This window comes from Amblyraja radiata, chromosome 9 (assembly GCF_010909765.2).
Source record: "Amblyraja radiata isolate CabotCenter1 chromosome 9, sAmbRad1.1.pri, whole genome shotgun sequence".
Taxonomy (NCBI): domain Eukaryota; kingdom Metazoa; phylum Chordata; class Chondrichthyes; order Rajiformes; family Rajidae; genus Amblyraja; species Amblyraja radiata.
In genome coordinates, this window is record NC_045964.1 from 68,451,179 (window position 1) to 68,477,657 (window position 26,479).

The 26,479-nt window shown below is 44.8% G+C and overlaps 1 protein-coding gene across 1 annotated transcript in view; it reads left to right on the plus strand.

Moving 5' to 3' along the window:
- Positions 1–26,479, plus strand: part of LOC116977244 (protein phosphatase 1 regulatory subunit 37-like) — a 208,240-nt gene that overhangs the window by 92,297 nt on the left and 89,464 nt on the right. The window contains exons 9-10 of the mRNA XM_033027689.1: positions 7,140–7,281; positions 10,598–10,764. Of these exons, the coding sequence (XP_032883580.1) occupies positions 7,140–7,281; positions 10,598–10,764 (309 nt within the window). The remainder of the gene's footprint in view (positions 1–7,139; positions 7,282–10,597; positions 10,765–26,479) is intronic.

The following is a 26,479-nucleotide window of genomic DNA, read 5'->3' on the forward strand; positions in this document are numbered from 1 at the left end:
CACAGAATTCGGTGGCGGCGCGACTCTCGTCAGCAGCGGCCTCTGCAGTCCGTCTGTGTTTTATTATTTTTTGTCTCGTTTTTATGTAGTTTTTGTTATTTTTTCTGTTGGGGTATGTGTGTGGGGGGGGTGGGGGTGGTGGGGGGGGAGGGGGTAACTTTTAAATCTTTCTCCTGCACGGGTGACCCGACCTTTTCTTTGTGCGGTCTCCGTTGTCGTTGGGGCTGGGCAACATGGAGCGGCCTCCAACAGGAACGACCTGGGGCTCCAGTTGCGGAGCTGCCGACTACTCACCGTCACGGGGCTGGCCGAGTCCGGAGCGGGTGGAGCGGTGGTGGAGCGCTGCTGCCACCCGACCCCCGGAGTTTCGGAGGCTGCAGCTGCGGGTCTGGCGGACGGCGGCACCGGGAGCCCGCGGGTCCCTGGATGGGAGACCGCTTTTCGGGGCTTCCGCAACGGCGACTTCTCCCGCCCGAGTTGCGGGGTTGAAGAGCAGCTGGAGCGGGGCCTTACACCATCGCCCCGCGCGGCTTGGAATGGCCGCGGGACTCTGCGAGCGCACGCCGGGGGCTCTAACACCAAGACCCGGTGTGCGACCTTGCATCACCCGGCGTGGCTTTAATGGCCGCGGGACAATCGCCATCGCCAGCCGGGGGCTTTGACTTTGACTCTGACTCTGACATCGGGGGGGAGTGCAGTGGAGAGATAAGTTTTTTTTGCCTTCCATCACAGCGATGTGATGGATGTTTGTGTAAACTGTGTTGTGTCTCGGGTCTTTTTGTTTTGTAATGTATGGCTGCAGAAACGACATTTCGTTTGGACCTCAAGGGGTCCAAATGACAAATAAATTGTATTGTATTGTATTGTATAAGTGGCCCTGCAAAGGTTTTTACATCGGAAACAACAGCTCAATCCTCCGTATTTCAGGCACTTACTGGTTATTTTAAATTCCAGCATTTGCAGCTTTTTATTTTTTATGTTTAATTAAATGGGCTCTGTTTATAGCAGAGGGAATGGTTTAATGAGTGAGCACCCCAGGCTCATGAGTACCCCTGCTGATGCCATAGACTGCTAAAACTACTCCCGGGATATAGCAGCATGATACGAGGTTTTAGCTGTTTAAGGGGGGGGGCTATATGACTAAAATGAAATACCATCTCATTCAACAGGAGATGCCATAAAATCTAAATATTTGCACAAGCACATAGGTCATATAAATAAGCGGCGTGGCTGACATTGGGAATTGATAACTATTTATCAATTTATTTTCTGATTTTGTCTGCATTTTTTTTTGCCGCCCCCAACCCAGGCACACAGAAGTTAGTCGCTGAAAATAGGTTGTAAATCTGAGCGGATCGTTGCTTGCTAAAACAAAATATTGCACATGTACCAGTTTAATGCAAATTAGATGTCTGTAATTAGTTCTAGAGTGGTAATTTAGTCACAAAAATAATTATTCAAAACCTGTTTTTTCCAATTAATGCCCAAGACTGGAAAGTCTGGTTTGCTCTTACCCCCTCCCTAAAGAAAACAAAAACACTGCGCTAATATATCATTATATCATCCAAACAAACTTTTCAATAGCCAGGTTGTGAAGAAAATGTTGCAAAATATGTTTCACATGAAGTATTTCCTAAATGCTTTTCTGAGTGGGAAAGATAAGGAAGATGTTCAGGATAGTGTTGGGTTACAGCCAAGATCTTAACATGGCGACTTGTTCTCATGGTTTATAGAATCCAGGAAGAATATTCCCAAGTTTTTCCAGAATTTGGATAATGGGAACTTTGGCTTCCCCAGAAATTAGTGGGATTAGTTTATCAGGTTGTGTGTTCTTACAATGATTTAGGTGTAGGAATGAACTGCAACTGAAATTGGATTGGATTGGATTGGATTCCTTTATTGTCATTCAGACCTTTCGGTATGAACGAAATGTTGTTGCCTGAAGTCATACATATAATAATAAATAACAAAACATACAATAAACACAAATTAACATCCACCACAGTGAGTTCACCAGGCACCTCCTCACTGTGATGGAGGCAAATGTATAAGAAGGAACTGCAGATGCTGGTTTAAACGGAAGATGGACACAAAAAACTGGAGTAACTCAGCGGGACAGGCAGCATCTCTGGAGAGAAGGAATGGGTGATGTTTCAGGTCAAGACCCTTCTTCAGACTGGTTAGGGATAAGGGGAACGAGAGATTATAGACGATGATGTGGAGAGATAAAGAACAATGAATGAAATATATGCAAACAAGTATTGATGATAAAGGAAACAGGCCAGTGGGAGCTGTTTGTAGGGTGAAAATGAGAAGCTGGTGCGACTTGGGTGGGGGAGGGATAGAGAGAGAGGAATGCCGGGGCTACCTGAAGTGAGAGAAATCAATATTCATACCACTGGGCTGTAAGCTGCTCAAGCGAAATATGAGATGCTGTTCCTCCAATTTGTGTTTAGCCTCACTCTGACAATGGAGGAGACCTAGGATGGAAAGGTCTGTGTAGGAATGGGAAGAAGTATTAAAATGTCTGGCAACCGTGAGGTCAGGTAGGTTCAGGTGGAACACCTTCGCTCAGTCTGCCTGAACCTACCTGATCTCCTGGTTGCCGGACACTTTAATTCTCCTTCCCATTCCCACATAGACCTTTCTGTCCCCGGCCTGCTCCGTTGTCAGAGTGAGGCCAAACGCAAATTGAAGGAACTGCAGCTGCTGGTAATAACACTGGTAAATAGACACAAAATGCTGGAGTAATTCAGCGGGTCAGGCAGCATCACTGGAGAAAAAATTATAGTTGACGTTTCAGGTCTGAAGAAGGGTTCAGGGTTGAACCCGGGCCTCTGCTGCTGTAAGGCAACAACTCTACCGCTGCACCACCGTGCCACTCCCACTCTTTGAGGAAGGGTGTTTCAAAGATTCACGATGCTCTGAGAGAAAAGACTTCATCTCTGTCTTAAATAGAAAACCATTTGAATAATGATACCTATTCCAAGGAAACAATGTTTCTGCATTCACCCTTTCAATTCTCCTCAGAATATAATATATTTCAATCAAGATCATTCTCACTCCAGATGATGCAATCCTATATTATACAATTTAACTTCATAAGACAACCCTACTCCCGTCAATTATCTCTGCACTACTTCCAACACATCAATATCTTTTCTTTAATAATCGCCACAGACGGCGGTGGAGGTCAAGTCATTGGGTATTTTTAAAGTGGAGATTGATAACTCCTTGATTAGTAAGGGCTTCAAAGTTTATGGGGAGAAGACGGGGGAATGGGTTTGAGAGGTATAAATAGATCGAATGGTGGAGCAGACTCAATCGGCCGAATGGCCTAGTTCTGCTCCTATGGCTTATGTTCTCATATAGATCGATACTGAACACATACATGACTCCAAGTGTGATCATACCAGTGCCCCTTGTAATTGAAACATAGCCTCTTTCCTTCTGTGTTCAATTCCCTTCACAATTAATTTTGACATTCATTTAGTTTTCCTAACGTCTTTCTATACTTTCACCCAATCCCTTTGCAAATCATGCATTAAGGACTCCAGACCACTTTGTGTCTCCGACCTCTATAATCGTCATCCATTTAAATAATATACTTTTAATTTTTTTTGTGTCAAAATGAACAATTTCATGTTTCACGACATTAAACTCAATTTTCCAGATCTTTGCCCAGCCATTTAACTTATCTACATCCCTTTATAGCCTCTTTGTGTCCTCTTCACCACTTAATTTCTGACCTATCTTTCTGCTATCAGCAACATTTAGCAATCATATCTTTGGTGCAATCATCCAAATGATATATATATATAAATTGCAGAAAAACTGAAACTCCAGAACTGATCTCAGTCGTGCTTCACTTATTATAGCTTGACAACCGGAAAAAAGATTCAAGTGCAGGCAGAGGAGATAAGTTTAACTTGGCATCATGATCAGCATGGCCATTGTGGACTGAAGGGCCTGTTCTTGTGTTGCACTGTTGTATGTTATAACTACCCTCTGCTGCCAGTGCCACGGTAGCACAGCGGTAGAGTTGCTGCCTTGCAGCGCTTACAGCGCCTGAGACCCGGGTTTGATCCTGGCTACGGGTGCTTGTCTGTATGGAGTTTGTACGTTCTTCCCGTGACCTGCGTGGGATTTCTCCGAGAACTTCGGTTTCCTCCCACACTCCAAAAGAAGTAATTGGTTTAGTATATAAAAATGTTTAAATTGCCCCAGTGTGGGATAGTCAATGTGTGGCGATCGCTGGTTAGTCAACAAACAGAGACTCCAGCAGAAATAATGGAACCTCAGTCGCCGCAGCTTGGCGCCAATCCAGGAGCATGCGCCCTTTAGGGCAGGCACCAATGGATGTCGAACTAGATGACTTCACCCTGCTGCAGCTGAATGCAGAAGGCCCAGGGGCGGAAAACCCGGGGGGGGGGGGGGGCCAGAGGGGACACGTCCCCTCCATGTTTTGATAGTGAGTTCCGCTCTTGAGAAGGCCTAACTGGCTACGGCACCTGGAGGGTGTTACGTAACCTCTGCTGCCTCAAACGCAAGAAGAAGAAGCAGCTGTTCAGTGCAGAGTCGGTGGGCCGAAGGGCCTGTTTCCGCGCTGTATTTCTAAACTAAACTAAACTTTTACCAGCCAGTCCTTTATCCTCGCCACCATATTACCTTCTACATCAGCAATATTTATTTTCCACAATAAATTTTGATATGGCACCTTCTCAAATGCTGCTTTTGGAAATCTGGAAAAAATGTTTGTCTACCAGTTCTTTATCCATAAAGCATGTTATTGCTTCAAAGAACTCTGATAAATTGGTCTAACATAATTTCCCTTTCACAAAACCAAGTTGACTTTGCCTTCTTGACTTAAATTTATCCATGAGGTGCAATAATGCCTTTAATAATAGCGTTGCATATTTTTTTTTTCTGCAGGGAATCTAAACCAACCTAGTTTCCTGCTTTCTGTCTCCCTCCCCTTTGATTGAAGGCGTTATATTTGCTATTTTGCAATCTAATGTAACCTTACCCAAATCTACAGAATTTAAGGGGAATGTTAGCACATGGCATCAACACTATCATGAGCTATTAAGTCTAAGTCTCGAGAATGAAGTGCATTGTAATCCAAAAGCTTGTAATCAAACAGCTTCAACCATTTGCTCAGCCGCACTGCTTGGGATATTTCATTCAGAACAGTACAACAGTACAGCTCAGGAACAGGTTCTGTCTCTGCCGAACATCTCTTATCGAGCCCACATCGCAAGATTAGATATTGTTCAGCCAGAGATGAACACACTTTTCGGCATCTGCACTATAGACATGGAGATCGGCAGATGTGCATTGGTTTTCCAGTTTGGGGCATTTCAGCAGGTGTTCCATTGTTTGTCGTTCAATACCATATTCACGGGTGACATCGTTGGAGTTATATCCCCACTTGTTTAGAGACATAATGCCAAGATAAACTAATCTTATCTGCCTACATGTGATTCCTATCCCTCCATTCCCTGCATATCCCCGTGCCTATCGAAAAGCCCCCTAAACACCACTGTTGTATCTGCCTCCATCACCACCTCCGAATATTTACCTGTGTCCCTCCCTCCCTTCCAACTTCTGAACTGTAGCTTTTTCTGGCAAATGACTTGTACATCCAACCATGCAGGCCATCCCCTTAGTTTTCAGCATAAACACGAGGAACTGCAGATGCTGGTTTACAAAAAAAGACACAAAGCGCTGGAGTAACTGAGTGGGTCAGGCAGCATCTCTGGAGAACATGGATAGGTGACATTATGGGTCGGGTCCCCTCTTCAGAGGCTTCTTATATTGTAACCAATCTTCTGACCTGCTACCATTTAAAAAAAAATATTATTAAAAAAAACTTAAACCTGAATGATGGATCTTTGGAGTTTTTCACTTGTTGCAATTTATCTTTGTTGTGCATTCTGAAGGATCTCTTTATCTACCTGCCACTGCATTTTTGATTTTTTAATCTGATTTGCCAGCTCACTTTAGCTAACTCTGCATCTGTACTCTTACAAGTTACAAGACCTATAAGTTCCATTATGTAAGTGTAAAACACAGTGGCGCAGCGGTAGAGTTGGTGCCTTACAACGCCTGCTGTGCCGGAGACCAGGGTTCGATCCCGACTACGGGTGCTGTCTGTACGGAGTTTGTACGTTCTCCCCGTGACCGCGTGGGTTTTCTCAGAGATCCTCGGTTTCCTCCCACACTCCAAAGACATATGGAGGTACGTAGGTAAATTGGCTTGGTAAATGTAAAAATTGTCCCAAGTGTGTGTAGGATAGTGTTAATGTGCGGGGATTGGTGGTCGGCGCAGACCCGGTGGGCCGAAGGGCCTATTTCCGCGCTGTATCTCTAAACTCTAAACTAGTCTTTAAGGTAAATAATTAAGTTCTTCAACTGTTATCAATCAGTCCGTCCAATTGCCATCGATGGCAATAATTTGTGAAGGTAAAGTCTCGAAATTCTGTGCAAACTCCTTTTGTAATTTTGAACAAGAGTTTATTTAGGATTAGAAAATAGACACAAAATGCTGGAGTAACTCAGCAGATCAGGCAGCACCTCTGGAGGAAAAGGATGGGTGACGTTTCGGGTCAGGTCTGAAGAAGGGTCCCAACCCGAAACGTCACCTATCCTTTTCCTCATGGAGATGTTGCCTGATCCTCCGTTACTCCAGCACTTTGTGTCTATCTTTGGTATTTACCAGCATTTGAAGTCCCTTTCGACACACTATTTAGGATTAATATTAGTCTGGGAGTACCTCGCCCTATTAAGTTCAGAAACTAAACAAATTCGGGCCTGTCATATATTTGGATAGGAGTACCAGATGAAGTGTGTACCAAGGGAGGAGATGGCTGGTACGAGGGCAGTACCTCTGCCACACACTCCACCCTCCGCACCCACAAACCCACCCTCACCACCTCCTCCAACCTACCCCCCACCCCCACCCCTCACTCATAATTCTCCAGCCGTTCGAATTAAATTCAAACTTATACTTCTGGATCATTTGTAAAAGCCCTCTGGATACTAGTAACGTAAGCACTATGCTGTCTTGTCCTTGTGTGTACTTCTATCTAGCATAAGTGCGAGCACTGTTTTTAATTTCTGTATTGTTTCCCTGTCAGCCTAAATTAAGATCGCTGGAAACACTGAACCTAGGCCGTAATCCACTCAGCAATGAGGGAATTCGTAGACTTAAAGAAGGATTGATAGCCAATCGATCAATTACACGATTAGGATTGGCATCGACAGCAATAACTTGTGAAGGTAACGTTCCTTTCCTCCTTTTGCAATTTTAAACTTGGAGTTTATTTAGGATTAGAATATAGTTTAGTTTAGTTTAATTTAGTTTATAGTCATGTGGATCAAAGTACAGTGAAAAGCTTTTGTTGTGTGCAAACCAATCAGCGGAAAGACAATACATGATTACAATCAAGCCATTCACAGTGTACAGATACATGATAAATTGAATAACATGAATAACATTTAGTGCAAGATAAAATCAGTAAATTCCGACTGTTCTCCAGTTGTGATAGATGTGAAGTGCTGGAGTAACTCAGCGGGTCAGGCAGCATCTCTAGAGATAGTAGATGGGTGATGTTTTGGGTGTGGACCTTCTCAGGGCCCAATCCGAAATGTCACCCATCCTTTTCCTCCAGAGATACTGCCTGACCGGCTGAGTTACTCCAGCACTTTGTGTCTATTTTTGGTATATACCAGCATCTGCAGATCCTTTCTACACACAATTTGGGACTAGTTTTAATCTGGAAGGACCTTGCCCTATTCAGTTCAGAAACTAAGCAAATTCAAGCCTGTCAAGTATTTGGATGGGGATACCAGGTGAAGCGTATACATATAGAGGAGATGGCTGGTTCAAGGGCAGTCTGTCAAAGGTTTCTGCTGATCTTGCAGCATCTAAGGTGGCTGAATAGTGGCAATGACCTTGGGGTTCCAGTATAATGGCGTCACCTGCAAACATGTAAAAGGAAGACAGGCACAGAAAGCTGGAGTAAGCCAGCAAGTCAGGCCGCATCTCTGGAGAAAAGAAGTAGGTGCCGTTTCGGGTCGAGACCCTTCTTCAGTCTGAGAGTCAGGGGAAAGGAGAACAAGAGATATAGATGGTACTGAGGACAATTGAGTGAAAGATATGCAGAATGCAATGATAATCAAGGACATGTGGAGCCCACAATGGTGCAAAGGCAGTTAGTTAATTATGACACTCCTCAAGAGTCAGAGATATACAACATGGAAGTGGACCTTTTGGCCCAACGTCCTCATGCTGACCAACTTGCTTAGTTTAGTTTAGTTTTAGTTTAGAGATAAATCACGGAAACAAGCCCTTCGGCCCATCGAGTCCGCACCGACCGGCAATCCCCGCACATTAACACTATCCTACACTCGGGACAATTTGATGATACCAAGCCAATTAACCTACACACCTGTACGTCGTTGGAGTGTGGGAGGAAACCAAAGTTTTCGGAGAAAACCCATGCAGATCACGGGGAGAACGTACAAACTCCATACAGACGGCACCCGTAGCCGGGATCGAACCCGGGCCTCTGGCGCTGTGAGCGTTGTAAGGCAGCAACTCTACTGCTGCGCCACCGTGCCATCCACTGCTTAACCAAGTTAGCCCCGCCAGCCAGTGCCTGGCCCATGACCATCCAAATCTTTCCTATCCATGTACCTGTCCGTGAGTGAGTCACATGAGCAAGACACAAAATACAGCAGATGCTTCAAAGCAGAATGACTGGCAATTGACATATCAGGTGTCAAACCTGAGATACATTTGGATGAGATTGCTCCGTCTGTTCTTCTAAGAAACAACTTAAAACAAGGTAACGCCACATTTACGTTAATTAGCAGAGCAATTTTTAATTGACATTTTACCTATATCGCACAGTCAAAAATCAACTCATCAATGTCTCTCATAGCTAGTGTCTTCTTGACTTGAAACACTAACAGCGTCAGGGCTAATAGGTTGATAATAAACTGCAAATACACAACTCAAAACACTCACAATCAGTCAGGGGACAACTGAGTATCACGGTTTCTCCTCAAGGTGAAGCATTACAACTTCCGGCACTACATCGCGAGGATCATCTTACATTGGGCAAAAGAAGGTTGGCTCGAATCACACCTCCTACAGGTCAAAAGGTTGTTCGTTCACTGCTTGTCTCAGCAACACATCAATGATCGGCAGTTTACTCAACTAACATCCAAGGTTTGCTACTTCTAAAAGCACGTATCTGCAGATATAGGAACAGCTTCTTCCCCATCATCATCAATTTTCTGAACGGTCTTCTCCCGACCTACCGCACCTTGACACTTGCACTTTTTAAAATCTGCACTTTCTCTATAGCTGAAGCAATATGATGCTGTAACACCATATTCTGGTATTTATATTATTTGCAGTACCTTGTACAAAATGATGAGAGGAGTAGATCGGTTAGACGCACAGAGTTTCTTGCCCAAGGTAGGGGAATTGAAAACTAGAGGGCATAGGTTTAAGGTGAGGAGGGAAAGATTTAATAGGAATCTGAGGGTTTTTCCACACAAATGGTGGTGAGTGTATGGAAGAAGCTGCCAGAGGAGGTAGTTGAGGCAGGCCCTTTTAGGAGACATTTGGACAGGTACATGGATAGGACATGTTTAGAGGAATATGGTCCAAATGCAGGCAGGTGAGACTAGTATAGAAGGGACATGTTGGTCAGTGTGGGTATGTTGGTCCGAAGGGCCTGTTTCCACACTGTATATGACTCTATGATTACCTGTTATATTTGTGTATGACTTAATTGTACTCAAGTACAGTATGATTTGACAGGATAACACACATCCAAAGTTTGTAACTGTACCTCGATACACGTGACAATAATCCAACAGTGCCCATACCAATGGTGTGGAACATTAATCATGAACCACATCAGATAAGCTACTGCTGGGTGGGATTTTGGCTCACCAATAAAGAGTACCTGACAATATATTTCCAAGTCAACGGGTTGTGAAAATGGAAGAGGAACTTGCAGGGAGGTCACACGCTGGCATTCTTGGTAGTACAGATCCCAGACTTGGCAGGGATTGCCTGAGATGGGCAGCACAGTGGCGCAGCGGTAAAATTACTGCCTTTTAGTGCCAGAGACCCTCGGTTCGATTTTGTGTATGGGTGCTGTCTGTACAGAAATTGTACGTTTTCCCCGGGCACGCTGGTTTCGTCCAACAATCCAAAAACATACAGGTTTGTAGATTAATTTGGCTTCGGTAAAAATTGTAAAATTGTCCTTAGTATGTAGAATAGTGTTAGTGTACGGGGATCGCTGGTTGGCACGTACCCGGTGAGCCGAAGGGCCTGTTTCCACGCTGTATCTCTAAACTAAACTAAACTAGACTAAACTAAAAACTATGGATAAAATCCATCAGTGCATCTTGCAAATGTTACATACATATTGCACGAACAAAGAACATAATGTGTTGGGTGGTGTGTGGAAATTGTGATCGAGCAGGCTGATTTACCTGGATGTTGTTGACCACGTTGAGTGTACTTGGACTTTAGCCGTCTGTAAATTTGATTGTAATTAACCTTTAGGAGCTATAGCCACAGCAGAATTCCTCGTCGAGAGCTCTGGGATCCTAAGGCTGGATCTTCGACGGAACAGAATAAAGACCGGAGGACTGATGGCCCTCACTCTGGCCATGAAACTAAATCGGTCGCTGGTCCAACTGGATTTGGACAAGGGACCAGTGGGGGAGAAAGTAAGTAGATACCACTTGACCAACAAATAATTTTTAGATCTGAATCACTCCAGCTATAAATGCACTATAAAACATACTTCGATAAGTTGTTTGATATCATCAGATGCCATTCCAGGAGCTGATGGGAATAACGTGTAAGTGGTAAACATACCACCAAAGATAGACACAAAAAAGCTGGAGTAACTCAGCGAGATAGGCAGCATCTCTGGAGGGAAGGAATGGGTGACGTTTCGTGTCGAGACCCTTCTTCAGACTGGTTAGGAATAAGGGAAACGAGAGATATAGACGATGATGTAGAGATATAAAGGACAATGAATGAAAGATATGCAAAAAAGTAGCGATGATAAAGGAAACAGGCCATTGTTAGTTGTTTGTAGGGTGAAAATGAGGAGCTAGTGCAACTTGGGGGGGGGGGGGGGGTGTTAGAGAGAGAGGGAATGCCGGGGCTACCTGAAGTGAAATAAATCAATATTCATACCACTGGGCTGTGAGCTGCCCAAGCAAAATATTGGATGCTGTTCCTCCAATTTTCATTTAGCCTCACTGGACAATGGAGGAGACCGAGGACAGAAAGGTCTGTGTAGGAACTGGAAGAAGAATCCAAGTGTCCAGCAACCGGGAGATCAGGTAGGTCCAGGCGGGCTGAGCGAAGGTGTTCCGTGAAACGATCGCCCAGTATGTGTTTGGTCTCGCCGATGTATAAGAGTCCACATCTTGAACAACGGATACAGTAGATGAGGTGGGAGGAGGTGCAAGTGAACCTCTGCCTAACCTGAAAGGACTGTCGGGGTCCCTGCATACCACCAACCTGGAGTTGACTTTGGACCTATTGGTTGAATTTCTGGGAACATTTGAAATGTCAAGTCAAGTCAAGTCAAGTCAAGTTTATTTGTCACATACACATACGAGATGTGCAGTGAAATGAAAGTGGCAATGCTCGCGGACTTTTGTGCAAAAGACAAACAACCAAACAACCAAACAAACTATAAACACAATCATAACACACATATTCTTTTACATAATAAATAATGGAAGGAAAAACGTTCAGTAGAGTTAGTCCCTGGTGAGATAGGCGTTTACAGTCCGAATGGCCTCTGGGAAGAAACTCCTTCTCAACCTCTCCGTTCTCACCGCATGGCAACGGAGGCGTTTGCCTGACCGTAGCAGCTGGAACAGTCCGTTGCAGGGGTGGAAGGGGTCTCTCATGATATTGTTGGCTCTGGAGTTGCACCTCCTGATGTATAGTTCCTGCAGGGGGGCAAGTGAAGTTCCCATAGTGCGTTCGGCCGAACGCACTACTCTCTGCAGAGCCTTCTTGTCCTTGGCAGAGCAATTCCCAAACCAGATGGTAATGTTCCCGGACAAGATGCTTTCCACCGCCGCTGCGTAGAAGCACTGGAGGATCCTCGGAGACACTCTGAATTTCCTCAATTGCCTGAGGTGGTAAAGGCGCTGCCTTGCCTTACTCACGAGTGCTGAGGCGTGTGATGCCCATGTCATATCCTCGGAGATGTGGACTCCCAGATATTTAAAACAGTTCACCCTATCCACAGGATCCCCATTTATCCTCAATGGAGTGTACGTCCTCGGATGATGTGCCCTCCTAAAGTCCATGATCAGCTCCTTCGTTTTTTTGATGTTCAAGAGGAGGCTGTTATCCTGGCACCAGAGTGCTAGACCAGCCACCTCCTCCCGGTAGGCCTTCTCGTCGTTGTCTGAGATCAGGCCCACCACCACAGTGTCATCAGCAAACTTAATTATTGAGTTGGAGCTGAACCTAGCCACACAGCAGTCATATGTGTACAGGGAGTACAATAATAATAATAATAATAATAATATATATTTTATTGTCATTGCACGTCAGTGCAACAAGATTTAGTGTGCAGCTCCACTGATGTACAAGAAAGGTAAATAAATACAATACATAAATAAACAAGCTGAATTGATTGACGTGACCATCTGAGGGAGACTGTCCAAAGGGGGTGGGTGGGGGGGCACTCATTAGGGCCGGTTCAGAGCCGCTATAGCTCTTGGGATAAAACTGTTCCTGAGTCTGGAGGTTCGGGCGTAGAAGGCCTTGTAACGTCTGCCGGAGGGAAGTAGTTGAAACAGACCGTGGCAGGGGTGTGATGAGTCCTTATGGATGCTGAGGGCCTTCCTGAGGCACCGCGTGTGGTAGATGCCCTCCAAGGCTGGTAGCTCTGTCCCGATGATCCGCTGCGCTCTGTTGACGACGCGCTGAAGAGCTCTCCTCTCCGCCTCCGTGCAGCTGAGATACCACACAGAGATGCCATACGTTAGTATGCTCTCTGTGGTGCAGCGGTAGAACGTTGTCAGCAGCTGTTGGGGCAGACCAGTCTTTTTTAATGTCCTCAGGAAGAACAGTCGTTGCTGTGCCTTCTTGACCAGCGCGGTGGTGTTTGTGGACCATGTGAGGTCTTCTGAAATGTGAGTGCCCAGAAACTTAAAGCTGGACACTCTCTCCACACTTTCCCCATAAATGGAGATTGGGGCGTATTCTCCAGAATGGGACCTCCTGAAGTCAATAATCAGCTCCTTGGTCTTGGAGGTGTTTAGTGCCAAGTTGTTATTGGCGCACCAGTCCGCCAGGTTCTGCACCTCCGCTCTGTATTTTGTTTCATCACCGTTGGTGATCAGCCCAATCACTGTTGTGTCGTCTGCAAACTTCACGATGGTGTTGGTGTCGAATGCAGGGACACAGTCGTAAGTGAAGAGGGAGTAGAGCATGGGGCTTAGTACACAACCCTGTGGTGTGCCGGTGCTCAGGGTGATGGTGGAGGACAGGTGCGGGCCCAGTCTCACTGCCTGCGGTCGCTCCGTGAGAAAATTCAGGATCCAAGCGCATATCGGTGAGCTGAGGCCTAGCTGGTGGAGTTTGGTGGTGAGCTTGGTGGGGATGACCGTATTGAATGCAGAGCTATAGTCAATGAAGAGCATCCTCACATACGTGCCCTGTCTGGCCAGGTGAGTCAGGACAGTGTGAAGGGCCAGAGAGATGGCATCCTCTGTCGATCTATTTGCCCTGTATGCAAATTGATGGGAGTCCAGTGAGGCAGGGATGCTGGATTTAATATGGGAGAGGACCAGCCTTTCGAAGCACTTCATGGGGATTGGAGTCAGGGCAACCGGCCGGTAGTCGTTGAGGTTGGTGATTTTGGACTTTTTCGGCACCGGCACTATGGTGGCTGTTTTCAGGCACTTGGGGACCGTTGCCAGAGATAGAGAGAGATTGAAGATTCTCGTGAATACCTCCGCCAGCTGTCCAGCACAGTCCTTTAATACTCTTCCCTGTACACCATCCGGGCCTGCAGCCTTGCGTGGATTGATCCTACGCAGAGCGCACTGTACCTCCTGAGTGCTCAGTGTTAAGGCCTGTCCCTCCGCTATGGCCGGGGTTATTCCACCCCTGGTGGTGTTGCCAGTATCGAACCGGGCAAAGAAGGTGTTTAGTTCGTTGGCCAGTGTGATATCACCGTGGGGGCAGGCGGGGCTGCTCTTGTAGTCAGTGATGTCCCTGACCCCCTGCCACATGCTTCTGGTGTCCGCGGTATTGAAGTGTTCTTCTACCCTTTGCCTGTAGATGACTTTGACCTTTTTTATGCCTCTGTTCAGGTTCGCCCTGGCCGCACTGTAAGCAGAAGTGTCCCTGGATTTAAAGGCGTTGTTGCGTGCCCTTAGTAGATCCTGAACCTCCTTGTTCATCCAGGGTTTCCGGTTTGGGAACATCTTTATTTGCTTGTCCACTGTGACAGTCTCCACACAGCAGTTGATGAAGGAGAGCACAGTGGATGTGTACTCCTCCAAGTCTACCTCTGTGCCACTGGTAGCCTGTTGTGCAAACAGGTCCCAGTCGGTGCGATCAAAGCAGTCCTGGAGTTGTAGGGTGGTGTCCTCGGGCCATATTTTGACCGTCCTTATTGCAGGTTTGGTCTTGCGGATGAGGGGTCTGTATGCAGGCAGTAGAAACAGTGAGAGGTGATCGGATTGTCCCAGGGATGGGCAGGGGAGAGCTCTGTAATCGTCCTCGATGTTGGTGTACACTTTATCCAACGTGTTTGAGCCCCTGGTAGGGCACTGCACATGCTGGTGGAATTTGCGGAGTGTGGCACGTAGGTCGACCTGGTTAAAGTCCCCTGCAACAATGAAGGCACCGTCGGGGTGAGCATCCTGCTGCTTACTGATGGCCGAGTGCAGCTGTGCTAGTGCTAGGTTAGCATTAGCCTGTGGTGGGATGTATATGGCCATGATGATAACCACAGTAAACTCCCGAGGCAGGTAAAACGGTCTACGTTTAAGCAGTAGGTATTCCAGGTCTGGGGAACAGTAGCTCTCTATTGCAGTGTGGTTGGTGCACCAGTCATTGTTGATGTAGATGCAGAGCCCACCACCCTTGCTCTTCCCGGAGTCCTTTGTTCTATCAGCTGTCTATAGGGGGCTGAGGACGCAACCCTGGGGCGATCCTGTGCTCAGGGCGAGGGACTTCGATGTATTCCCTCCCATCTTGACTACCTGGGGCCTGGCGGTGAGAAAGTCCAGGACCCAGGCACACAGGGAGGTGTTGAGCCCCAATTCCATTAGCTTTCCGGCCAGTTTGGTGGGGACTATCGTATTGAAGGCTGAACTGTAGTCTATGAACAGCATCCTCACGTAGCCCCCCTTCTGGCTGTCAAGATGAGAGAGAGCGGTGTGCAAGACCTGGGAGACCGCATCGTCCATGGATCTGTTCGGACGATATGCGAACTGCAACGGGTCCATGTTGCGAGGGAGGAAGGCGCAGATGTGACATGAAGAATCTTGGAGGAGTGGTGCTTTATTTTATCTCATTCTTTCGCAGCCCATTGTATCCTGTGTCTAGCAACGTGGCTCCATCTTGGGTGTTATTGAAATGATAAAAATTATTTTGATCACAATCCCCAGAAATGTCTTGTTTGTCAGACCGCCAGGCTACTCCTTTCATTGCCCACTATCAACAAGCTCGTAGTCTAGGTGGGAAATGTCATCTTAAGATCCCCATTAAAGAAAGGGTGCGGTTCCCCAAGATGATATTGTGGTTGAGAACCAGTGGAGATACTTGAAACATTAGGATGATTTAATTGCGATTGAGAAAGATTTTTTAAATGGAAAACATTTTCATCGGGCAATTGAGCATGTTGAGATAGACACAAAATGCCAGAGTAACTCAGCGGAACAGGCAGCATCTCCGGAGAGAAGGGATGGGTAACATACCTTCTCTCCAGAGATGCTACCTGTCCCTCTGAGTTACTCCAGCATTTTGTGTCTATCTTCAGGGTAATCCAGTATCTGCAAGCTTTTCCACAAATGTTTACTCCCTTAATTTTATGAAGTCAATAACAATTGAATTTTGACTATAAGCGACTTGGTAAACAAGTTAAAAGTTCCCTAACTTGGCCATGTTGGAAAGTGACTTACTTAGTCATAGCCAATGGATGAGTTACTGGTCATGATGTGTGCCAATGGAAAGTCAATGTTGAGATTTGCAAAGGAAGAGCTATAATGAGAAAGCAGACTTGTGGGATTACCTTGATACCACTATGACAAAGCACAGACATGGCCTCAAGGGATCCAAGGAACTATTTTGATGCTTTTTCCTTGTCTGCTTCATTGCCCCTACTTCATTGCTCCTACTTTACTCATTAATGGCGTACGTCTGAGTAAAATAACATCGCTATGAAGCTTTCCTACGTGTGAACTAACATTGAATTTTAAAATTTAATTTATGGAAGGCTTATTGTATGCTTGCTTTCATCATTTGTGGCGTAGTGTTTAAGAGTCAGGAAGTCATCTTGCAACTTTATACAACTTTGGTAAGATCACATTTGGAATATTTTGTGTAGCTTTTATTTCCCCATTACCGGATGGATAGGGAGTCTTTGGAGAGGTTGCAGAATAGGTTTTCTCAGTTGCTGCCTTGATCCCGACTACGGGAGCTGTCTGTATGGAGTTTCCACGTTCTCCCTGTAACCTGCGTGGGTTTTCTCCGAGATCTTCGGTTTCTTCCCACACTCCAAAGACGTACTGGTTTGTAGGTCAATTGGCTTGGTATAAATGTAAATTTTTCTTAGTGTGTGCAGGATAGTGTTAATAAGCGGAGATCGCTGGCCGTGCGGACTCGGTGGGCCAAATGGCCTGTTTCCGCGCTGTATCTCCACACTAAAAAACAAACGTTTAGTTTATTAGCTTATTGCCCCATACTTTAGCTTAGTTTAGTTTAGAGATACAGTGTGTAAACAGGCCCTTCGGCAAACCGAGTCTGTGCCAACCAGCGATCACCCCGTACACTAATACTATTCTACACACTAGGGAACATTTATAGAAGCCAATTAACGTACAAATCTGCAACATCTTTGGCATGCAGGAGGAAACTGAAGTTCCCAGAGAAAACCCACGTAGTCACAGGTAGAACGTGCAAACTCCACAACAGCAGCACCCGTAGTCATGATCGAACCTGGGTCTCTGGAGCTGTAAGGCAGCAACTCTACTGCTGTGCCACTGTGCCGTCCTTCCTATAAAGTAAAAATGTGCAAACTCCACACAGACAGAAACGAAGTGCTGCACTCTCCTGCATAGTAATAATCAAGTGCTTCTCGATGTTGTGCATTGTTTTGCTTCCTATATCATAGGTTGCCTTTTCATACATGAGAATCCCTATAGAAATAGAAATAACTAGACCAAGTGGGACCCGTTAGGCCCCATTCCCCCAACACAATATTCCACCACTCACCCATAGCCCCCAACTGCGCAGGCGCGGCTCATTTCCCCTCATCCCCAACACTCCCTCCCTCTCCTCTTCACTCTCCCTCTTCTCTCCCCTCTGCTCCTCCCCTCCACCACTCCCTTCCTCGCCTCTCCCTCCCTCTCCTTTCCCCTGCCCTCAGTCACTCCCTACCCTCAGTCACTCCCTACCCTCAGTCACTCCCTCACCTCTCTCACCTCCCTACTCCCATTGATGTCATTGTGAGGTGGAAGCTGCTGGGTTTTTTTAAATGTAAATGAGATCCCATTGTGATGTCACTGTGGGGTGGAGAACTGCCGACGGGCAGTTTATGTAAATTACCATTGTGACGTCATAGCTGCTAACTGCCACTGCAAGTTCAAGTGATTTTTCTCAAAGTGGGGTTTTATAAAGTTTAAATGTGAATAACTTGTAAAATATAACATTAATCTGAATTAAACTTGGTAAAAGCACAACACAGGACATTTGTGAGTAAGGTGGTCCAAATATTGTAGTGCTATCATGTATCGTTTTGGCATGGTTCCGGGCGCACGCAGGCAGACACGCAGACACACACACACAGACAGACAGACATAGAAACACAAACAAGATGAGAGTTTTAGTAATATATAGATATTTTGAACGGCAAACTAAATCTATGCTGTTCGATTGTTGGATAGCTATTTGTATTCTGTATTTTTTCAAGGGTGTTTTTTGTCATATGCATGAACCGGAAAGCAATGAAATTCTTGCTTGCTGCAGTTATTCACATTAGATGCATTTATTCACATTAGATGCAATAACAACAAAAATATATACACAATAAATTATCAGTTATTCTGAGGAAATTAGACCATAACAGTGCAAAAGCCACATGGAGGCAGAAAAATGATATTTTTTTTGCACAGCTTGGAGTTCTGTCACCTTTTCAGTGCAGTCAATGCGCATTGTAAGTCTGAAGGCTGAAAATTCAACATTAGTTTGAAACTACAATACCTGTATTTCTTTACTGAATTGCCATCGACTATATTATTGCAACACACCAGGAACACTGTGACACCTGAGGTTATTTACTTTTTAAGGATTGAAACGACTGAAATGTTGAAGCAAAATGAATATTTCAATGACTTGTACAATGATCTGCAATTATAGATATGATTTCAATGGATTTCCAATTGTAAGGGTCTCAGTGGTGTACATGTCAAACACATACCCATAAATGTGTGATTTCTATACATTCCCACAATTAAGCAAGGAGTTTCTAAGGAATTCCTGATGTTGGATCCCTGGTTTGTCCCTTGTTATTTTTTTCTTCTCAGTCTGGGCGGCACGGCTGTGCAGCGGTAGAGTTGCTGCATTAGAGTGCGGTGACATTGCAACTTATTTTTATTGTGTTATCTATACTACCAAGCACAGCCACACGCCTTATTATGTCAACTGAGGTTGCTAAATATTTGCCTGAAAAACATGGCCTGTACCACATCTTCTCCATCAGACTTACAGCTGTAGGCAGTCCCTGAGAGAGGGCATGTCCCAAAGCTATCATTACACATGTTTTCATTTGCAGCGGCTTTTCACAGCTGTACCCTATGTCTTAATGAAGGCACCAGACAAGCACCACTGTCCTCTCTGTTAAACAACAACAACAAAAAAAGAACTTATTGAGTTTAAGTAATTACAGTTCTCCGCTTGCAGTTGCCAAGCAACCTAAACTCTGAACAATTAGATTTGTCGCCCTCCCTAAAGACTGCTGGGATATTACCAGCAGTTAAGCAACAAGCTGACCCAATAAAGAGAGCCCCAGGTGAATTCCTCAGATCAAAATAAAAGGAGAAGCCAGCTTTGTTTCATTATAATTACACAATAGTTTAATTAGTCAGACACAAAATTATTTCTTTACAGATCTAGAAGGATACTGTTAACCAGCATTTAAGTAATATTTGATCAGTTTGGCATTGCCTTGACAGTTAATGCAGTGCTCTAACACTACATAGGCTACTGGACAGGTTGGTGATTGTACTTTAGTTTAGTTTAGTTTAGAGATACAGCGCAGAAACAGGCTCTTCGGCCCACCGAGTCCACACCGAACAGTGATCCCCCCTCATTAACACTACCCTACACACACTAGGGACATTTTGTTTTACATTTATACCAAGCCAATTAACCTACAAACCTGTACGTCTTTGGCGTGTGGGAGGAAACTGAAGAAAACACACGCAGATCACGGGGAGAACGTACAAACTCTGTACAGACAGCACCCGTAGTCAGGAACGAACCCGGGTCCCTGGCGCTGTAAGGCAGAAGCTCTACCGCTGTGCCACCGTGCTGCCCTTTGTGCATGGGTGAAATCACATGGCAAATGTTGACCCACATCATATTGAATCTGAGTCTTCATCTAAACCCTTCTCTAAAACAAAAACTAAAACTTAAAGCTAAATCCCAATGACAGCCAGGTATCTATATTATATTGTGTAAAATCTACCAATTCAAAAAGACTCAGATGCCTGTGGTACACTTTCCCACTTCAGTTGCCCGTTCTCAAGCTCGATAGAAGTGCACAGTGACAATTTCCAAACTCTCTTATGAGAGTTGTTGAGGAAAGGGAGATTTGATAGTTCAGAATTGAAGTTGTCAATGTTTTACTTTAACTTTGGGTTCACATGTAATTTATCAGCACTGGATTTAAACCACTGCAAGTCCAAGGTCTGGCTTCAGAAGGATACCTGAACCTCAACTTAATTCTGGATTGTCTTCAAGGTCAGGTAGAAACAAGAACATGCAGATGCTGCTTTACCAAGAAAGGGCACAAATAGTTGGAATAACTCAGTGGTTTAGGCAGCATCCCTGAAGAACATGGATAGGTGACTTCGTGTTGATCAGTCTGAAGTGGGTCCCGACCTGAAACATCACCATCCATGTTCTCCAGGGATGCTGGCTGAACTGCTGAGTTACTCCAGTACTTTGTGTCTTTCCTTGTCTTCAAAACTAGTGTCTTTCCTCTTCCCTTTCCCATTCTTCTTCCTCTTCCTCTTCTTCTTTCGATCTTTTTCCTCTCCTCCACCACTTGGGATCGAAGATGACTTCATTAAACTCCACCTCTGTGTTTCTGGTGTGGCTGAAGAGTCCCACATAATCTTCACCATGTGGGCCAACAGCGATAAAATGTAGTGAGCAGCACCAATCTTTGCACATGTTCCTTTTCAACTTTGCACATGCCTTTGACCCTGTTAACCAAGAAGCTTTCTGGAGAAGGTGTTCAAGAAGGAACTGCAGATGCTGGAAGATCGAAGGTACACAAAAATGCTGGAGAAACTCAGCGGGTGCAGCAGCATCTATGGAGCGAAGGAAATAGGCGACGTTTCGGGCCGAAACCCTTCTTCAGACTGTGTCTACTGCAGGGTACATCCAAGCTGTGTCTCTGACCAACAAGCCATTCAGAAACCCAGTTGTACAGAATGGGATCAACAAGACTGTTTGATCAGACCCACCCTCTCTTCAATCTTGTGTTTTGAAGAAGGATCTTTAACCAAAAACATAAACTCAGTTTCGCTTTCCACAGATCCTTTCCACAAATACTTTCCAGTATTTTCTATTTTTACTACAAATTTCCATCATTATTTGGTTTTCATTTTATTTGATTTTCATCCTCTCATTGTAATATATGAGTTGCTATATTGTAACTCACCTCCAATAAGAAGAATGTCTACATAATGATATTAAAAAAACCTTCATCCTTGGTTATTTCTGCTCCAAAACCAAGGTTTGAAGAAGGGTCTCGACTTGATCCACTGAGTTACTCCAGCACTTTGTGTCCAAGGTTATCTGAACTGCAGACATCAATTTACAGTGTGTGGATGGAACCGGTACATGTGCATATTCCAGAGGGTGATCTGTATGTTATTCTCAACCTCTACATTACACTATACAATAGGATAGGTGTGAATCTAACTGTCCAGATGACAATGGCCATCCGCCATCCCAGTCCCCTCAAACTATACTTCACACACGCAATCACGTTTAGTGGAAAATACAAAGGTAGACCAAATGCTGGAGAAACTCAGCAGGTGAGGCAGCATCTATGGAGAGAAGGAATAGGCGACATTTCGGGTTGAGACCCTTCTTCCGAAAATACAGATCACTTTTCAATTACAGGAACAAAAGATGACATACTTTATTTTGCCTAGTTAAAATACACTTGCATCTTCTTAAGTTACAATACCATCGTATGTGAGCATTGAAATCAGAAAACCTGAAATAATTTATATTATTTGGTCTGTATTATATTATTATTGGCTTCTGAACCATACACAAAATACTGCATTTAGCACATGTTATTCATGTGCTTAAGAATTCATCATAGAGTCATAGACCCCATGGGGCAGCACAGTGCCATAGCAGTAGAGTTGTTGCCTTATAGCACCAGAGACCCGGGTTCGATCCTAACTACAGGTGCTGTCTGTACAGAGTTTGTACGTTCTCCCCGTGACTTGCGTAGGTTTTCTCCGGGTGCTTCGGTTTCCTTCCACATTCCAAAGACGTGTAGGCTTGCAGGCTAATTGGCTTGGTGATATTGTAGAATTGTCCCTAGTGTGTAGCGTGTGCTAGTGTACATGGTGATTGCTGGTCGGCGTGGACTCTGTGGGCCAAAGGGCCTGTTTCCGCACCATATCTCTAAACTAAACTAAACTAAGATGTAATAATAATAATAATAATAATACATTTTATTTATGGGCGCCTTTCAAGAGTCTCAAGGACAACTTACAAAAATTTAGCAGGTAGAGGAAAAACATGTAAGGGGAATGAAATAAATAGTAGAGACATGACTAGTACACAAAGTAAAGACAGAATTCAATACAAAACACAATATGAGGCAATTAATGCACAGATGTAAAGGGAGGGGGACGTGGGGCTAAGGATAGGCAGAGGTGAAGAGATGGGTCTTGAGGCGGGACTGGAAGATGGTGAGGGACACGGAATTGCGGATCAGTTGGGGGAGGGAGTTCCAGAGCCTGGGAGCTGCCCTGGAGAAGGCTCTGTCCCCACAACTGCGGAGGTTGGACTTGTGGATGGAGAGGAGACCGGCTGATGTGGATCTGAGGGACCGTGAGGGTTGGTAGGGGGAGAGGAGGTCAGTGAGATATGGGGGGGGGCCAGATGGTGGAGGGCTTTGTAGGTGAGGATCAGGATTTTGTAGGTGATCCGGTGGGAGATGGGAAGCCAGTGAAGTTGTTTGAGGACTGGAGTGATGTGATGCCAGGATTTGGTGTGGGTGATGAGTCGGGCGGCTGCGTTCTGGACCGTGTATCATGTTGGTGACCCTTTAAAAATAGGATTACAACGATTTCCGGAAAATGTTTGCCATTTTAGTTTTGAACAAGTTAATGGTGCAAGCCTTGACCCACTGGACGTTTGAGCCTCTGAGTCAGAAGCTATTGACTTTGAACCACACTCCAGGACGTAAGCACAAATGTAGACTGACTCTTTAAGTGGATTAAGTTAGATAGAGCTCATAAAGATAGTGGTCAGGGGATATGGTGAACCGAGAAGGCAGGAACGGGATACTGAACGTGGACGATCAGCCACGATCACAGTGAATGGCGGTGCTGGCACGAAGGGCCGAATGGCCTGCTCCTGCACCTATTGTCTATTGTCTATTGATTATAATGGGGGAAGGGCTGCACAGACTGCTGTGCACACTGCTGAGATGGGGATAACATGAACAATGCCCTTGCACAAAATAAAACCTCCAGCTATGGGAGCTCACAGTCACGGACATAGACACAGTGCAACAAATATCCTGTTTAAGAAGCAAGAGAAATGGGCAACAAAAGTATCGCTCAAATCCTCCACCCATCACAAATGTAGTATTTCAGAATTCTCATTAAACTGCCTCAGCTATTCAACAATAAAAGAAAGCCTCTTCCAAGGTGGACATTTATTTTTTTTATACCTCCTTGCCAGCTGTTTTTCTGTCATCCAGATTTAATATGCAATTGCATGTATTTGCATATTAAAGGACTAATTAACTCCTGAGAGCATGTGTGTGAGAGTGGTAATAATTAGTACAATGGTCGCCGGGGACCCATCTCTGGTGCATTCTTTGTGGAATCCAGTGTCGTGCGCTGCTCTCTTGGAGTTAGTACTGACCATGTGCAGTTTGTAGTTGTCTTTGTTCCCAGGCGCTGAGGGGCTGTACTGCATACGACTCCTTTCTTGTACTTTTCGTCTCTTTGAAGTATCTTGTCAGATCTCGCTGAATGCCTGACATTAAGCCAGCTGCTAAAACTCTGGCAGGCTACGAAGGCAAGTGGAAAAGAAAGAAATCCCACTTTTGGTGCATGCTAAACATTCTCTGGCAACCGAGGAGTCTCAACGCCCCTATTCCATGAATAACACCCGTACAACACATTAATAGTGAAAGGCCTGGATAGAGTGAATTGTTCAGCTTTGTTTAGTTAACGTTTATTGTCACGCGCACCGAGGTACAGTGGAAATCCTTTGTTGTGAAAGGCCAGGATAGAGTGAATGTGGAGAGGATGTTTCCACTAGTAGGAAAGTCTAGGACCAGTTTAGTTTAGTTTATTTTCACGTGTACCGAGGTAGAGTGAAATGCTTTTGTTGCGTGCTATCCAGTCAGCAGAAAGACAATACATGATTACAATCGAGCTATTTACAGTGTGATAGGATGGTTCAAATGCCTGATAATAGAGGCCAGAGGGTATAGCCTCGGATTAAAATAAATTACCTTTAGAAAGGAGATGAGGAGGAATTTCTTTAGTCAGAGGGTGCTGAATCTGTGCAATTCTTTGCCACAGGCGACTGTGGAGGCCAAATCATTGGGTGTTTTTAAGGCAGAGATTGGCAGAATCTTGATTAGCACAGGTGCCAGTGGTTATGGGTGACGGGAGAATGGGTTTGAGACGGCAAGATAGATCTGCCACGATTGAATGATGGAGTAGACTTGATGGGCCAAATGGTCCAATTTTGCTCCTGGAACTTATGGACCTATTTATGTTTGAAATATCTGCTGGAGTTAGTTTTTTTTCTAAACAATATGAATGGGAGAAATCAGGATTTTTGATGCCTTTATGACAGGGACTTAATTTGTCATTTTACCCTGATGAAAGGTCCTTAACCTGAACGTTACCCCTGATTCTTTCTCCACAGTTGCTGCCTGACTTGTTGAGTTTTTCCAAGCATGTTTCTTCTTTTCATTTTGGATTTTCAGCAGCTGCTGGCTTTTGTTTTGTGTAATGTAAAGCATGTTTTTCACCTAAGTAAGAAGAAATGAACAGAAATAACCCTTTCAGCCCTTTGTGCCATTCAATCAGAGATCTTTCAGTCCCTTACAAAACATGCCTCACTTTTCTAGGTGGTTGCCCAGTGGACCGTCAGACTATCCTTGATCGGACTTTGCTGGCTTTGCCTTACATGAAAAGTTATTCCGTTATCATATATCTGTGCACTGTAAATGGCTTTCTGCTGACATGGTTAGCACGCAATAAAAGCTATCCACTGTATCTCGGTACACGTGACAATAAACTAAACTAAACTTCATTTGGAAGGTTCATCGTTTAGAGCATCTATATAGCCTACAAAGATTGTAAGTCTTCTTTTATCTTATTGGACCCAGAGTTAGTTAATGGCAGCCAAAGGGAGAAGTTGTGACTTTGCGACAGGTCCAGAGGTAGTGATGATAATGGTGAAGGTGAGTTGTGGATGGGAGGGGTATGTGGTTACAGGCTTGGAAATATCAGCTATGCATCTAACTCCAATTTACCTTTAAGTGACTTCCGCCAGTAATGTGTACCTGGACACGAAAAGGCAAGAGTTTCACTTTCAAGAAGCATGCCAGCACTTAGTTTTGTTTAGTTTGGAGATACAGCGTGGGAACAGGTCCTTTGGCCCGCCAAGTCTGTGGAAACCAGTAATCCCCGCACACTAACACTATCCCACACACACTCGGGGCAATTTACAATTTTACCAAGCCAATGAGTGTACAATTAACGTGTCTTTGGGGTGTGAGAGGAAATGCAGGTCATGGGGAGAATGTACAAACTCCACATGTACAGCACCTGTAGTCAGGATCGAACTCGGGCCTCTGGCGCTGTAAGGCAGCAACTCTACCGCTGCGCCACCAATCGAACTGGGCTGAAAGGCCTGTCCCTGTGCAGTTTGAACCATAGAAGGAATGGAACAACATAGACTTCTCCAGCACTTTCATACCTCCAGACTGTCTAAGTGACTTACAGCCATCTAACTACTTTGTGGTAACGTCAAGATGGGGAACATGTCTAAGAAACAAGTACAACCACCAATCAAGCATTGAACATATATATTCTTGTGTTGATTGAACAATACCAGGTAGAATACCTCTGGCACTACAAGGAAATCCTGCTGTAGAATATTTTACTTCACTCTGAGAGGGAAGACAAGACCTCAGGTTAATGTCTCATCTAAAAGCCAGCACCTCCAACATTGAAGCTCTCTCTCGGTGATGCTCCAACATCCTTGGAATCAAATTTCAATCCAAAAAGTTTCTAAAGAAAATGGGGCTGCGTTCTCGCAATGAATGATTGAAGACTACATCTCATCACCTGATCTATATTTCATTTAAAAAAACATCCACTATATGTAGTTTGCTGAGGATGAGGTCAGGTTTTAGACTTTACTTTAGATATGCAGCATGGAAACAGCCCCTTCCAAGCCAACCATCGATCACCCATGCACACTAGTTCTATGTTCTCTACTCCTTACACACCAAAGGCGATTTACAGTCCAATTAACCCAAATTAAAGGAGGTTCTTTTAGGAAGGGCTGAGGATAAATGTATTTAGTCAGAGGGTGGTGAATCTGTGGAATTCTTTGCCACAGAAGGCTGTGGAGGCCAAGTCAGTGAATATTTTTTAAGGCAGAGATAGATAGATTCTTGATTAGTACAGGTGTCAGAGGATATGGGGT